At 34.3% G+C, this 14790-nt stretch overlaps 2 protein-coding genes across 30 annotated transcripts in view; one reads left to right on the forward strand and one right to left on the reverse strand.

Annotated features, from left to right (window-relative positions):
* LOC126893466 (protein claret segregational-like) overlaps positions 1 to 14790 on the reverse strand; it is a 649821-nt gene that overhangs the window by 348921 nt on the left and 286110 nt on the right. For 18 of the 21 annotated variants that reach the window (XM_050663697.1, XM_050663699.1, XM_050663687.1 and 15 more), the window contains one exon: positions 12932 to 13426. The exons of the other annotated variants lie outside the window; for them this stretch is intronic. In XM_050663697.1, the coding sequence (XP_050519654.1) occupies positions 12932 to 13426 (495 nt within the window). The remainder of the gene's footprint in view (positions 1 to 12931; positions 13427 to 14790) is intronic. 21 annotated transcript variants of the gene reach the window in all.
* Positions 1 to 14790, forward strand: part of LOC126893469 (protein disulfide-isomerase A6 homolog) — a 504458-nt gene that overhangs the window by 223761 nt on the left and 265907 nt on the right. The window contains exon 8 of one of the 9 annotated variants that reach the window (XM_050663728.1): positions 5914 to 6460. The exons of the other annotated variants lie outside the window; for them this stretch is intronic. Within the exon in view, the coding sequence (XP_050519685.1) occupies positions 5914 to 5917 (4 nt within the window). The 3' untranslated portion in view covers positions 5918 to 6460. Of the gene's footprint in view, positions 1 to 5913; positions 6461 to 14790 lie in introns of those variants that run through there. 9 annotated transcript variants of the gene reach the window in all.

The raw sequence follows: 14790 nt of genomic DNA on the forward strand, positions 1-14790 counted from the left end.
ACTTAAGTTCAATGACTGGTACTTTTTTTGACTTCTCACATGTACAAACAATCGATACCGGACACTCACACAAGTCAACGGCCTTTCGGCAATTGCAATCTAATGTTATTGTGCATTTGCATGCGGAGATATCAAACAGTCGCAAGGACTTTTGCTTGAAATCTTCAACTTTTTTTTTGAACGAGTCTTTTTCCTTATCTCGTTTGTAGGACTTCATAAGACCTCTGTAACTGTTATTGTAGGCATTGATCATTTGAACAATTCTGTAAAGGGAGACTGTTGGTATTGAGGCTTTATCAAATAATTGCTTAACTTTCGGTGCAACAATATTAGAAATTTGTGAAAAACTGTTGTTGTTCAACAATTTGTTGTTGGTTTCCACAGCTAAATTGTAATGTTCAAGAAAGAAGCACTTTAAAACGTTTTCATAGGAAGGCAGTTTACTTACAGGTAGTTCCTTTGGGTAACCGAATATTGGACAATCAAACTCACTACGCGTAATTTTCTTGGACAAAGCCATGACACTCAACACACACTCAACGTAACAGTAAAAGTAACACAACAAAAGCTTTGACACTGACAAACACTGCCGAGTCACTGACGCGAGCTCACAAAATGGCGAAGCAAGCGTACACAACACAAGGAATTGTGGGTTGGGTACGAGTGGTGGGGGAAACGGTACAGTCACATACAAAACGAATCATTCCGCGCGGGACGGCAGTGTTGTAAACTGCGCCTTTTAGCGTAATTATCCGTTATTTAAAGCTGTTTGCGCTACCGTAAACATTGTTTTTTAAACTGGTTCATTGTGTATTTCTGTTTTCTAAGTCAAATTATACAGTTTTTTCACTATAGCGATTGATTATTTAAAGTTTTTACACCGGAGAAAAAATTTTAAAAATCCAAGTTTTTTTCAAAAAACGAACTATTTTAATTGCATTGCGCTACCGTGATATTGAAAAAATAATTTTTTTCTCAGTTGCATTTTATTTATGAAGTATATATGCAAGTTTTTCGCGGTATAGCACTTGAAAAAAAAAACATTTATTTTTTTCAGCCCACCCTAATGTACAAACTAATCTTTTTATTGACAACGTCAGTCTTGAAAATGTAGACCACTATATTATAATCTTGGACATAACATTAAAATCGGCAAAGAAAACCAAATAGCCGAAATAAAAAGATGCATACAATTGTCTTAGGTAACTTTCGGCAAGTTAAGCTTTATCTTGAAGAATAAAGATATACCAATGTGTCTAAAACATAGAGTTTATGACAAATGTATCTTGAATGTAACTACATATGGATGAGAGACCATGGCCTTTACAAAGAAAACCTTAGAGCAGCTCAGTACAACCCAAAGAGCGATGGAGAGGGCCATGCTAGGGATTAGTTTGAGAGACAGAATTCGAAATATCGACATTCGTGAAAGAACAAGGATTACTGATGTCGCAGAATGTATAGCAAGGCTCAAGTGGCAATGGGTCGGACATGTTGCCCGAGATAATCCCGAAAAATGGACAGAGACTAACAAACTGGAGACCAAGAGAGAACAGGCGATGAGTAGGCAGACCACAGAAGAGGTGGGTAGATGATATCAAACAAGTCGCGGGCAAGCAGTGGATGAGAATTACCAAGAGTAGAAATCGATGGAAGCAAATGGAAGAGGCCTATGTCCAGCAGTGGACGAACAAGGCTGAAGAAGAAAGGGCTAAACTACCTAAGAGGGTGCCCAAAAACATGAATATGAAGACAAAACTCATTTTAGTCATGGACCAAATTTGATGATTACATGATACAGTGTTTTAGTGAATGTAAAGTGTTTTTGCCGAAGAAAAAAGATGACTGGGTGCAAGGTACTTCTAATTTATTGTCCAATGTTCATCAAGGAATATATGTGCGAACATGTTTTTGGAATGACCATTTGGCTTAAGGGGTCATATACGTTTCTCGAGCTTAAAAAGTAGTCTAAATGTAATGATAAATTGTACGAAAACTATTGGGCTAATTGATTTCATTTTTTTTTTAATTTTAAAGGTGGAGCATAAAACATATGTTAAAAGTTAAAAAATAATTAAAAACATGGCGGCTGCGTCCAGTGGCGTAGAACATGTTTTTTTGGTGAGGTCAAACGGTGGGCATGATAATAGTCCGGTCGGCAGGTTGTGGAAAAGGGGCGTCACGACGAAAAATTCCGAAGTTAATGAAATTTTAGGATGTTGTTTGTACATGTTTACTGATGTCAAATCCAAGTTTTCGACCTCGAGGAGGTTGTGGAAAATTTTTGACGGCCGAAAAACCTCGAAATTTTCAGACTTGTTTCAGTTTGTCGCTCTTAACTCTAAAACGGTCAATCCTACGTGAAAAGCTATCATATAGTAATTTAAAGACGGCACAATTTCCCGTCGATCAAAAAAAAAGTCCGGAATCGGTCCAATAGATAAACTTTTACGGGCGATCAAAAAATGACAATTTTTTCTAATTTTGTTAAAATCTAGCATAACCTCATTTTCAAAGTGCTGTAGCTTTACAGCATCACTCCCAATTGCCAACCCCCTCCCTAAAAGTTGTAGAGCATCAACAAGAGAGTTCAAAAACCACAAAAATTTTAAAATTGGCCTAATTTTTGAAATTTTAGAACCTGTTTTTTTAAAATTGGCGTTTCTCGAAAGTAGCTCCCACCTGGTTTTATGCTCTTTCCTGGGGCTTATTCAACCCTATAACCCACAATCGTCTCTGATACCATTCCGTATCGACCTAGGGACGTAATAAGGATTTACCTATGTATGTAGGATTATTGAAGATATATGTATTTAAATCTACCGTATCCATATTATCAGGATATTTCATCGGTCAGGATTTATTATCCTTTAGTAGAAAATATCTGTAGGTATAGGCCAGTGCAAATAGCGTAAAAAAATGGGTCAACTAAGAAATAATCCCGTTGTTCCAATTTTTAATATGTTTTTTGAACTGGTTCCCTAATGTAAAATCTTTTATTCTATCAAACTTACGGTAAAAGATAGAAGGTTATGAATATGAAACATATCTTGCTTTGAGCGAAAAATGCGCCTCTAAAGCTGAAAGAAGGCTGAAAAGTTCTTAAATACTTTTTCTTCAATTCTTAATGAAACAAAAACGAATGTATTGATATATAAATAAAAACTGATTGAACATATTTAAGTTGAATTTGTATTTGATACACAAAGTGATTAAAAAAATAAGGTTGCACCTACATTTTGCGGTTTATTGATAGAATTGATAATATATACAAATATAAATACACGTAAATATTATACCGCAGAGTTAACACATTCAGTGCAGGACCCTAAAACCCGATTCATATTTTCAAGTTAATTTAAAACTTCAAACTCCTTACTTTTGTTGCATTTATTTAATAAATTCATGTATATTTTATAACGGTTGTCAATATTATTTAATAAATACTACTAAAATCTGACTGATGTTATGACGAAAAGCAAAATAAAATTAAAATAAAATAGTTGTAAAAGTTAGTGTTGTTTTGAATAAGAGGAAAAATATCCAAAATGTATATGTGAAAAAAAAAACTAATTTGATTGGAAATTTTCATTTTATTTGCCAGAAAATAAAAACACTTGAATCAATAGCTAATCAGCCCTATTCTGTAACTTTTAACAAATCGAATAGAAATGACCAAGTCGAATCGTAATTACCCAAAATCGGAATGTTTGATATCTATCGCATCATTTTTGTGTTTGGATTGGTATTCTGTAACTCATATCGTAATCGAAATCCCTGACTTCTATTTCACGCGGTTCTGAGGTGGTGGCAACCCCGCATTAACTAGCGAAATTATTGTTCTGTGACTGGATCTAAATTTACAATATGACATCGTTGCCATATCCTCAATGTTTTCATACTATCCTCAAGTTTTGAAAAATAAATAAAGTATTAAAGTTAATTAAAATTGATATAAAAAAGAAGATAAACTGATAAATAAAAAAGATAAGTGAAGATAAGAAGTATAAATGGTTTTAAATCAAAGATATTTAAATTGATGTTACTAATTCATTATTATTAATATATAATTTAAAATCGATATTACTAATAATATGCAATCTTTAAGATTCAATTAGAGCTGAAATAACTGCTAAACAAATTTTCCAAAAAATGGCATCTTTTCTATAATTTGTTCAGACTATGAGCGTTGATTGATAAATATACAAGTATACTGGCATTGTTTAAGAAAGGAGTCTAGTTATAAAATGATACTGGTATAATATATTTATCCATCAACGCATCAGAAGTCTATCGTATGCTATTCTTGTACATTATACCGTTGATTGAAATTGTACAAGAAATTACCAACAAAATGATGGCAACACTGCGAGAGGCAAACGTTCATTCATGTGCCAAGCCAAATAGCAAATAAATAAGGTTAGGTCCAAGGTCCAATTCATACTCGTACAACATGTCTAAATTAAATATATAATTACAAATAACACCACAGACTAAAAATTAAGCAGCTAAAAAAGGTACAAACACTATAAATAATTATAAAATAAGTAGTAATCAATTATTTTTATATATAAAATATAAACGTCAAAACAAAACAAAATGCGCTTGCGTCAACCACAATTCCGATAATCGAAATCTCATCTCGACAGGGTAAATGCTGTCGAAGTGATTTCTATTCACATTACGATTGTAGAGATTCCGAAGTAGTTATGGAATACGGATTTGGACTATTTCTATTCGACTTGGCCACTTCTATTCGATTTTACTGACTTCTATCATCGAAATGAGTTACAGAATAGGCGTGATTGTTTATAAAAATTGAACACATTTTAAAGGAATTCCCTGACTAAAAGTTCACTTATCTTTTACAGGTATAAGTTGAAACTGTTTTCTATGCAACAATAGGTTAATCCTTTCAGTAGGCAAATGACCTTTTACTGAATAGTTTTAAGGTGAATAGTTTTACTAATATAATCTTTTTGAGCGAAATGAAGTGTTTTGAAGTTATTACATTTATTACCATTTGGGTATGACCTGGTTCTCCGCATATACGAGTACACCTACATGCAAAGGTAAATCCTTATTACAGCCTTAGGTCTTTACTAGGTCTTTACTAGGTCTTTAGGAGCTACTTTCGAGATATGCCAATTTTAGGAAAACAGTATCTAAAATTTGAAAAATTAGGCCAATTTTAAAATTTTTGTTGTTTTTGAACTCTCCTGTTGATGCTCTACAACGTTTAGGGAGGGGGGTAGGCAATTGGGAGTGATGTTGTAAAGCTACAGCACTTTGAAAATGAGGATATGCCAGATTTTAACAAAATTAGAAAAAATTGTCATTTTTTGATCGCCCGTAAAAGTTTATCTATTGGACCGATTCCGGACTTTTTTTTTTGATCGACGGGAAATTGTGCCTTCTTTAAATTACTATATAATAGCTTTTCACGTAGGATTGACCGTTTTAGAGTTATGAGCAACAAACTGAAACAAGTCCGAAAATTTCGAGGTTTTTCGGCCGCCAAAAATTTTCCACAACCTCCTCGAGGTTGAAAACTTGGATTTGACATCACTAAACATGTACAAACAACACCCTAAAATTTCATTAACTTCGGAATTTTTCGTCGCTAAAAGTACTTGCCGACTGGACTATAACTGCTTAACCGTTCGTCCGATTAACGTAATTTTTGGCATACATATTCTAAATTAGATTCACTATCGTGTGACGAGAGCTTTTTTGATTAAATTTAACCATTTTCGAATAGCAATAAAAAAAAGACAATTTTTTTGGTGAAAATTACGACTTTTTTTTAAATTTCGACCATTTCCGTAATTTTTTTTTTCTTCTTAAATTCCTCTCGTCACACGAGAACTATGACTCTAAAAAATGATAAAAATTAAACAATTTTTGTTTCAGATAAATATTACAAGCTGAATCATGCCCACCGTTTGACCTGAAAAAAAAACACGTTCTACATCATTGGAGGCAGCCGCCATGTTTTTAATTATTTTTAAATTTTAACACATGTTTTATGCTCCTTAAGAGTCCACCTCTAAAATTAAAAAAAAATGAAATCAATTAGCCCAATAGTTTTCGTACAATTTATCATTACATTTAGACTACTTTTTAAGCTCGAAAAACGTATATGACCCCTTAAATACGCTATACCACCTTCTGAAACAAAAAACTTTCCTTTAGTAATGAAAGGAAAGCAGGGGCGACTGACACGGGCCAAAGTAGCTCTTACAGTTCATTAATATAATTATGATGGTTTTTCTGTGATATTTTGTATCAATATAGGTTAGAACAGATTTTTAGTTTTACATTGGTTAGTTCTTGTTGGTTTATTGGTGTTACTTTCGAGGCAGCGTAGAACTACTGATGTTTTTATTTTTAATACTTGAATGTATAATTTTGTATGCCTACGTTGTTTAATGGGCTTAAATATATATTTTGATGCCGATTTTTGGTTATTTTGCTGTTCAAGTAATATTTGTCGTGTCCTTCACAACCCAATACTTTAACGCTTAAAAATAAATAATTTGATATTAAAATTTTGGTGCTCAACTATATTTGGTGCCAAAAGACAAATGTTTCTAAATCATACAGATTTTACATTGGTGTTCGGTTAAATACAAACCTGTGGATGGAAGAGTTGTTAAAGGAAGAGAAAAGTAACGACAGCGCTAAACTATTTGGATACCTAAATGCTAAACAAAGGAAAGGCAAACCAATGGTTAAAATTGATAATGGATAATGGGAAACACCATGAAGCCATCATTAAAAAATGAAACAGAAAAATACACCTGGCACAGATAAATTTCCCAACAAAGTAATAAAAAACGGAGGAGAAAAAATATTAACATGCATCTATAAAATAATAGTTAGAATATGGGAAGCAGAAGAAATACCTGAGTGAGGATTGAAAGAAGGCAGAATGATACCAATATTTAAGAAAGGAGAAGTAAACAGGGAAGTTGAGAAAGGAGAAGAGGAATATCTCTACTGAGTACAATATACAAGATTCTAACAGCCCTCATAAGACCAAAAGTCACTCAATTCACAGAGAAAAAATTGGGGACTATCAGCAAGGGTTCAGAGAAGGCAGATCCACTACAGATGCAATCAACATAATTACCCAAACAATCGAGAAATACCATGAACACAACATATAACTCCACACCCTTTTCGTCGACTTCAGACAAGTCTTTGACTGTATTAGAAGAAATAAATTATTTATTGAAATGAAAAATCAAGATATACCAGCAAAGCTAATCAGATTAACAAAAACTATAGATGGATCTCAAGTTAAAGTAGCAACAGAAGAAGGTAGCATAAAATAAATTGGGATAGAAATAGGAGTGCGAATGCAGAGGCAACATGCACGTAACAGGATAAAGTGTAACAACCCAAATAGAAAAGGAGAATATCGAGGGGTTCGAGCGAAAACCCGATAACTAACAAAACCATTGTTTAGAGATAATCTCGATTAAAGATTTTAGGAAGTTTGAAGAAGATTTAAAATCGTCATAGGAAGTTTTATCAAATATTTGTTATAGCCAAATGGCGGAGAATTTAATATTTAGTTAGAATAATTTATTTTAAGTTTAATTTATAAAAACGTATTTCCAAAAAAAAAACGTGATATTTATCGGGTTTTACCTCGTTGAATGAGTATAACATTTGACTTTATTGGTTTTTATTTTAAATTTTTTTAATTATAAAATAAAAGTTAATTGTATATTATTCCAACAAAAATAAACTAATCTACATTCTTTTTAGAAAATTAAAAGGTAAAATGTGTCTTCTTTCGATTATTCTCACATCATTATGTCTGGAATTCGATCTACGATATAATTACCGGTTTTTAAATTTGTTATTCAAGCATGCACCTCTTCTGGAAAATATTTTCTTGGCACATCTTTATCAAATCCGTTTTATTTGCTTCACTTATTGGAAAGGTACTTTTATATAACTTTGGTAAATTGCCCGGAGTTGGAAAGTCTATGGTTGCTTTTTGGGATGAAATTTGTTTTAGCCTTTTAGGGCGTAGAGTAGGAGTTTTTGAAGTGAAAACTTCTTTAGGGACGTTGTGCGATTTTTGGATAGGGGAAAAAGCATTGAATTCGAGACCGTCATTGCGACCGTCATCGCTTATGCTATATATTGTTTGTATGTATATATAAATTGTATAGAAGTATTTAAATTTAAAATAAATGTAAAACCTATTTTAGCATGAGGAAAAAATATTTATTTCGCGACCGTCATCTCTTCGACGAAATAAATTTTATACGTATCTATATTATGTGTATCTACACATAAATTGTATAGAAGTATTTAAATTTAAAATAAATGTAAAACCTATTTTTCGATAGGGAAAAAGGATTTATTTCGCGACCGTCATCGCGACCGTCATCTCTTCGGCGAAATAAATTTTGTACGTATATGTATTGAAGTGAAAACTTCTTTAGGGACGTTGTGCACTTTTTGGATGGGAAAAGTATTAAATTGGCGACCGTCATTGCGACCGTCATAGCTTCGAAGAAATCAATTTTTGAAGTGGAAACTTCTTGACGGTCGTTGTGCACTTTTTGGATGGGAAAAAATTATTAAATTAGCGACCGTCATCGTTTCGACGAAATAAATTTTTGAAGTGAAAATTTCTTTAGGGACGTTGTGCACTTTTTAGATAGGGAAAAAGTATTGAATTAGCGAACGTCATCGCAACCGTCATCGCTACGGCAAAATAAATTTTTAAAGTGAAAACTTCTTTTGGGAACGTTGTGCACTTTTTAGATGGGGAAGAAGTATAGAATTAGCGACCGTCATCGCTTCGGCGAAATAAGTTTTTGAAGTGAAAACTTTTTTAGGGACGTTGTGCACTTTTTGGATGGGGAAAAATTATTAAATTTTAATGGGGAGAAAGTAATAAATAATCGACCGTCATCGCTTCGACGAAATAAACATTTGAAGCAAAAACTTCTTTAGGGACGTTGTGCTCTTTTTGGATGGAAAAAAAGTATTAAATTATCGACCGTCTTCGCGACCGTCATCGATTCGATGAAATAAATTCGAGAAGTGAAAACTTCTTGAGGAACGTTGTGCACTTTTGGATGGGGAAAAGTATTGAATTATGGACCGTCATCGCTTCGACGAAATAAATATTTGAAGTAAAACTTCTTTAAGGGACGTTGTGCACTTTTTCGATGGAAAAAAGCATTAAATTAGCGACCGTCATCGCTTCGATGAAATCAATTTTTGAAGTGGAAACTTCTTGACACCGTTGTGCACTTTTTGGATGGGAAAAAAATATAAATTAGCGACCTTTATCGCTTCGACGCAATAAATTTTTGAAGTGAAAACTTCTTTAGGGAAGTTGTGCACTTTTTGGATGGGGAAAAATTATTAAATTGGCGACAGTCATCGCTTCGACGAAATACATTTTTAAAGTGAAAACTTCTTTAGGAACGTTGTGCACTTTTGGATGGCGGAAAAGTATTGAATTAGGGACCGTCATCGTTTCAACGAAATAAATATCTGAAGTGAAACTTATTTAGGGACGTTGTGCACTTTTTCGATGTAAAAAAAGTATTAAATTAGCGACCGTCATCGTTTCGATGAAATCAATTTTTGAAGTGGAAACTTCTTGAGGGACGTTGTGCACTTTTTGGATGGGGAAAATATTATATTAGCGAACCTTCATCGGCTCGACGAAATAAATTTTTGAAGTGAAAACTTCTTGAGGAACGTTGTGCACTTTTTGGATAAGGAAAAATTATTAAATTAGCGACCGTAATCGCTTCGACGAAATAAATTTTTTAAGTGAAAACTTTTATAGGGACGTTGTGCACTTTTTTATGGAGGAAAAGTATCGAATTAGGGCCGTAATCGCTTCGACGAAATAAATATTTGAAGTGAAACTTATTTAGGGACGTTTTGCACTTCTTGGATGGGGAAAAATATTGAATTTGTGACCGCCATCACTTGGCTGAAATAAATTTTGTCCATATATAAATTATGTGTATGTATACATAAATAGCATAGGGCAAAAGCATCGCGTATATCGAATATGGTATAGGTGTAGCACTTTTTTTAGGATGGGGTAAAAGCATTGAGCTCGTAAATTATATATTATAAGAAGTTTTCACTTCTGTCGGCACTCCCACGAGTGCCTGTAATTTTTTTTTAATTCAAACCAATATCTTCTGATATTTTTATTAACTGGTTACCGTTTTCCGCTATTGTCTTCTTTAGGATATCATCCAGTAGAATCACTGGTAACTGCAGCATATTATCTCATCTGAAAATATACACAGCGTTTTTTAAAAAACTTTTGACACACTGGAATTCATTCATGGTAAGCTGGTGGAAAGAAACATTTCTTACTAAATGTTCGTTCCTTTCTTTGGGAAGTTTTAGGGACAAATCTAGTCCTAATTAGTTTGACAGTTATATTGTACAAAATAAAAATTTTTCTAGACTAGACTACTACTACTAGACAACAGTAATTTCTACAGAGTTTCAATAGTCTTCAGACAACTTTTCAGTACACTTAAAAAAGCGTACACTTAAAAGCGGCTGGCCTGGACGACATACGAACAGAGCAAATAAAGAACTTTGGACTAAAAACCGTAGAGTGGCTCGTAAAAATGATGAATTGCTGCATCCGTACATTACAAATCCCCAAAATCTGGAGAAAAGCTAGAGTGGTAGCCCTCTTAAAACCAGGGAAGGATCCGGCGGATACAAAGAGTTTTAGACCTGTATCTCTCTTGTGCCACCTTTTCAAGGCCTTTGAAAGAATGATACTGAACCGGATCGCAGAATATGTGGAGACTAAAATTATTCCAGAACAAGCAGGATTCAGGCCCGGAAAGTGTTGCTGCAGTCAAATGCTTAATCTCACCCAGCATATTGAAGATGGTTTTGAACGGAAGGAAATAACAGGAGTAGCGTTCATAGACCTAACTGCCGCCTATGATACAGTTAACCATCAACGGCTACTCGCAAAACTCTACGAAACTACAAAGCATTTCCGACTAACAAGGTTAGTGAAATGTCTCCTCCAGAATAGACGCTTCTACGTAACGCTCCAGTCCAAGAACAGTCGGTGGAGGGACCAAAAAAATGGGCTACCACAGGGAAGTGTCCTCGCGCCGATTCTATACAACATATACACCAACGACCAACCCATACACCAACAAACAAGGCAATTTATTTACGCTGATGATACAGCGGTGGCAGCTCAGGGAAGAACCTTCAATGAAGTCGAAGTGAAACTGACAGATGCCCTGGGAGACTTAGCTCTATACTATGATAAAAACCATCTGAAACCCAATCCCACAAAAACCCAGGTATGTGATTTCCACCTGAGAAACAAGCATGCCCGAAGGTCGCTGGAGGTGGAATGGCGTGGTCAGATGCTGGAACACAACAAGACGCCAAAATACCTTGGCGTCCGTCTGGATAGAACTCTGTCTTACCGATACCACTGTCAAGATGTCAAGAAGAAAGTAAGTGCCAGAAATAATATCATCCGCAAGCTAACTAATACAAAATGGGGAGCACAACCACACACTCTCCGCACTTCTGCCTTGGCATTATGTTTTTTGGCCGCGGAGTTTGGAGCACCAGTATGGGCAAACTCTGCTCACGCAAAGAACGTCGACGTGGCTCTAAATGAAACGGTCCGTATAATATCGGGTTGCCTGAAACCGACACCTATCGAAGAGGTATACCCCATTGCTGGAATTGCTCCACCACCTATCAGGAGGAAGGTCACGTCAGAGGTAGAACGGAAAAAGCAGGAGACGGACCGAAGACACCCCTTATATGACCACCAAACTCAGCCAAGCAGACTAAGATCTCGGAAAAGCTTCCCGAAAACATCAAGATCCATCCCCGAAGCGCCAGAGACGCGCCGAATACACCTATGGCAAGCGTCAGCTACCGCGACACATTTTCCTCCCTCGGAGGAAATGGCTGCTGGACACAATTTACCGTATCCGACTTGGAAAGCGCTAAACAGACTAAGAACCGGCGTTTCACGTTGTGCTAGTAACCTGAAAAAATGGGGATACCAGGAGGACGATAACTGCGACTGTGGCGCGGTTCAGACCAGCCGGCATCTACTATCATGCACAGAGATGAGAGAGACCTGCACAGAACAAGACTTAATTATAGCAAATGACAGGGCCATCTATGTGGCCAACCATTGGAAATACAGAATTTAAAGTTGTTGGTGTTCCGGACACGGAAAGTAAGTAAGTACACTTAAATTTAAATTTACTACAATTGATTTGCTGTGGTACCTTGGAAGCTCTGAGTTTGTTTTTCATTATAAATATGGGTCCCATTCTAAACGCTTTTTTGTTTTCGTAAGATTCAATTATTGTCAATTTACGCCATCTTTTACTGGGTTTTCGGAGGAAAAAAGTGTGCTGAAATTTAATAAACTATCATAGTCTAAAATTCTTTATCGAATTTTCGCATGAATATATTTTGTCAAAATAACAATTTTGTAATCTTCATCTCCGATAAAATTAATTATCAGTTTTTAACTTAAAAATATTTCTAATAAAATTAGTAACTTTACACAAGAAAATGAAGACAAATGATTCTACCGGATTCTCATATTATAAATATGTTTACAACAAAGTATTTTTATCAGTAAAGTTATATATCGGGTTGGTGTTATTTAAAAAATATGAGTTAACGGTTTTTACCATGTTTGGTTTTTATTAGTTATTGTGCTTAAAAATGTTAATATCAAATAATAACATTTACCAGTGGTAGGAGACACGTTTTTACTACAGCAGAAATAAAAATACCGGATTTCATAATTTTGGTATTTATCAGGTTTTCGCTCGAACCCCTCGATATCACTATACATATGGAGTAAATAAAGAGAATAAGAGAATTGATATACCATTACCTTTACATTGTTCTTCCAGTGAAGAAAGGTTTTCTTGAAGCTTTTTATGCTTTTCTTGTAATTCTTTATATTTGCCTTTGAAATCCCATGCAGCAATTTTCGGTTGTTTTGGCTCTTTAGGTTCTGAAATGGTTTCTAATTTAGTTGTAGCTGCTCTTTTATAAGTAGATTTCGAAGGTGCTGGTTCTTTAAAAGTTGATTTTGTTGAAGATTCAGGTAAAACTCTTCTGGATGCAGGGTTAACTTTCAAGCCCACCATGGATTTCGATGTTCTTGTTAGTCTTCCAGAGACATATCTATTAGAAGCTGCACTTGTTGTAGATGTGCTTGATGTGGCAACATTCGCAGAGATATTCCTACTTTGAGAACGTCCAGCAGTTCTTGGAGTAGATAAAGGAATTTTTACAGGTTTATTGATGTTCTGTTGGACCTCTTGCAAAGGACTCTTGGATTTTTTTGGTAATTTTGATTTACTGGTGGAGTCCATTTTATTTCCTAAATAAATATAAAATTGAAATACACATAAAACTTTTACATTTATTAGCTTAAAACTAACCAACATGTAGGATTCAACCAAGAGGAGTAGTGTTTATAGTAACCAACAACTGTGAAAAGCCATTATCGCATTTACACTAATATCAACCATAAGACTCAGGGTAAATTGCATAACGTGACAATGGTTAATGTATATGCCCCGACTAGTGTTGCCAGGTCCGATTTGTTTTTAATCAATACACAAGCAAAAACAAATCGGGAGTTAGGGTTGTAGATTGGGACAAATAAACAACAATAGCCCAGTAAATGACCGTTTTGGAGTATAATTTTCAGAGTCAACTCCGAATTGCATGAAAATTTAGTTTTAGGTTCTACTTACTGTCTACTTCAAAGTTGAACTTTGGTTGCTTTGAACTTGTTGCTTTTACTTGGGGGGTGACAGTTACAGTTACCCCTTCTCAGGGGTAAAAAAAACGCGCGTTTTAAGTAAGTTCCAAAATGGATCAACTGACTAACTCTAAAAAACTTTTGTTCTATACAGTAGAACCCCGCAAATCCGAACCCCGCTAATCCGAATGTTCGGCAAGTCTGAACCAACGGCAAGTGAAAAAAAAATAAAAAATTCAAGACAAAAACTTAAAAACATGTTTATTATACAGAATAAATCCAGTAAATTGAACAATTTAGGATTAATAGCACTTTGATATTTAAAATTTCTTTAAAATGAATACGTAGGTACTTTATATTTATTTATTTATTTATTTATTTATTATACGGGATAACCCCATTAACAGAAAAATTACAGTTAAATATTAATACATTTCCAAAAGGTAATAAAAAATAAATTCAATGTGTTAAATATGACTTAATTAATCTAAAAAATAGAGAATTAGAAAAGTATAAAAACACTGAAAAATTTCATATGTCACGAAAATTAATATATAACATAAATATTGACTACAAAAAAATATACAACATACAAACATAACACTTAAGAGTATAAAAATAACATCACAGAGCAAGAGATCTTTTTAATTGATTTAGAGTTATATTAAATAAATCAAGTTCGTAATTATTTAACAATCCCATATACCTATCAAGTGGGTTGTGAACGCCATACAATGTTCTATGGAAAGGTATTTTAAACATATTATGGTAACGGAGAGCTTGATAAGGAACATTAAAATTAATCTGACTTAAAAGATTGGGAGAATCTTTAAGTCCATTTATGATCCTAAAAATGAAAACAGCACCTGCAATGTCACGGTGTACCTTAAGTGGAGGTAGGGACAACTGTTGTTCAAGAAAAGAATAATCGTGATTGACAATGATAGTTTGTGTATAGTAAGCACATGATCTCAAGA

The sequence above is a fragment of the Diabrotica virgifera genome, chromosome 10, assembly GCF_917563875.1.
Source record: "Diabrotica virgifera virgifera chromosome 10, PGI_DIABVI_V3a".
Taxonomy (NCBI): Eukaryota; Metazoa; Arthropoda; class Insecta; order Coleoptera; family Chrysomelidae; genus Diabrotica; species Diabrotica virgifera.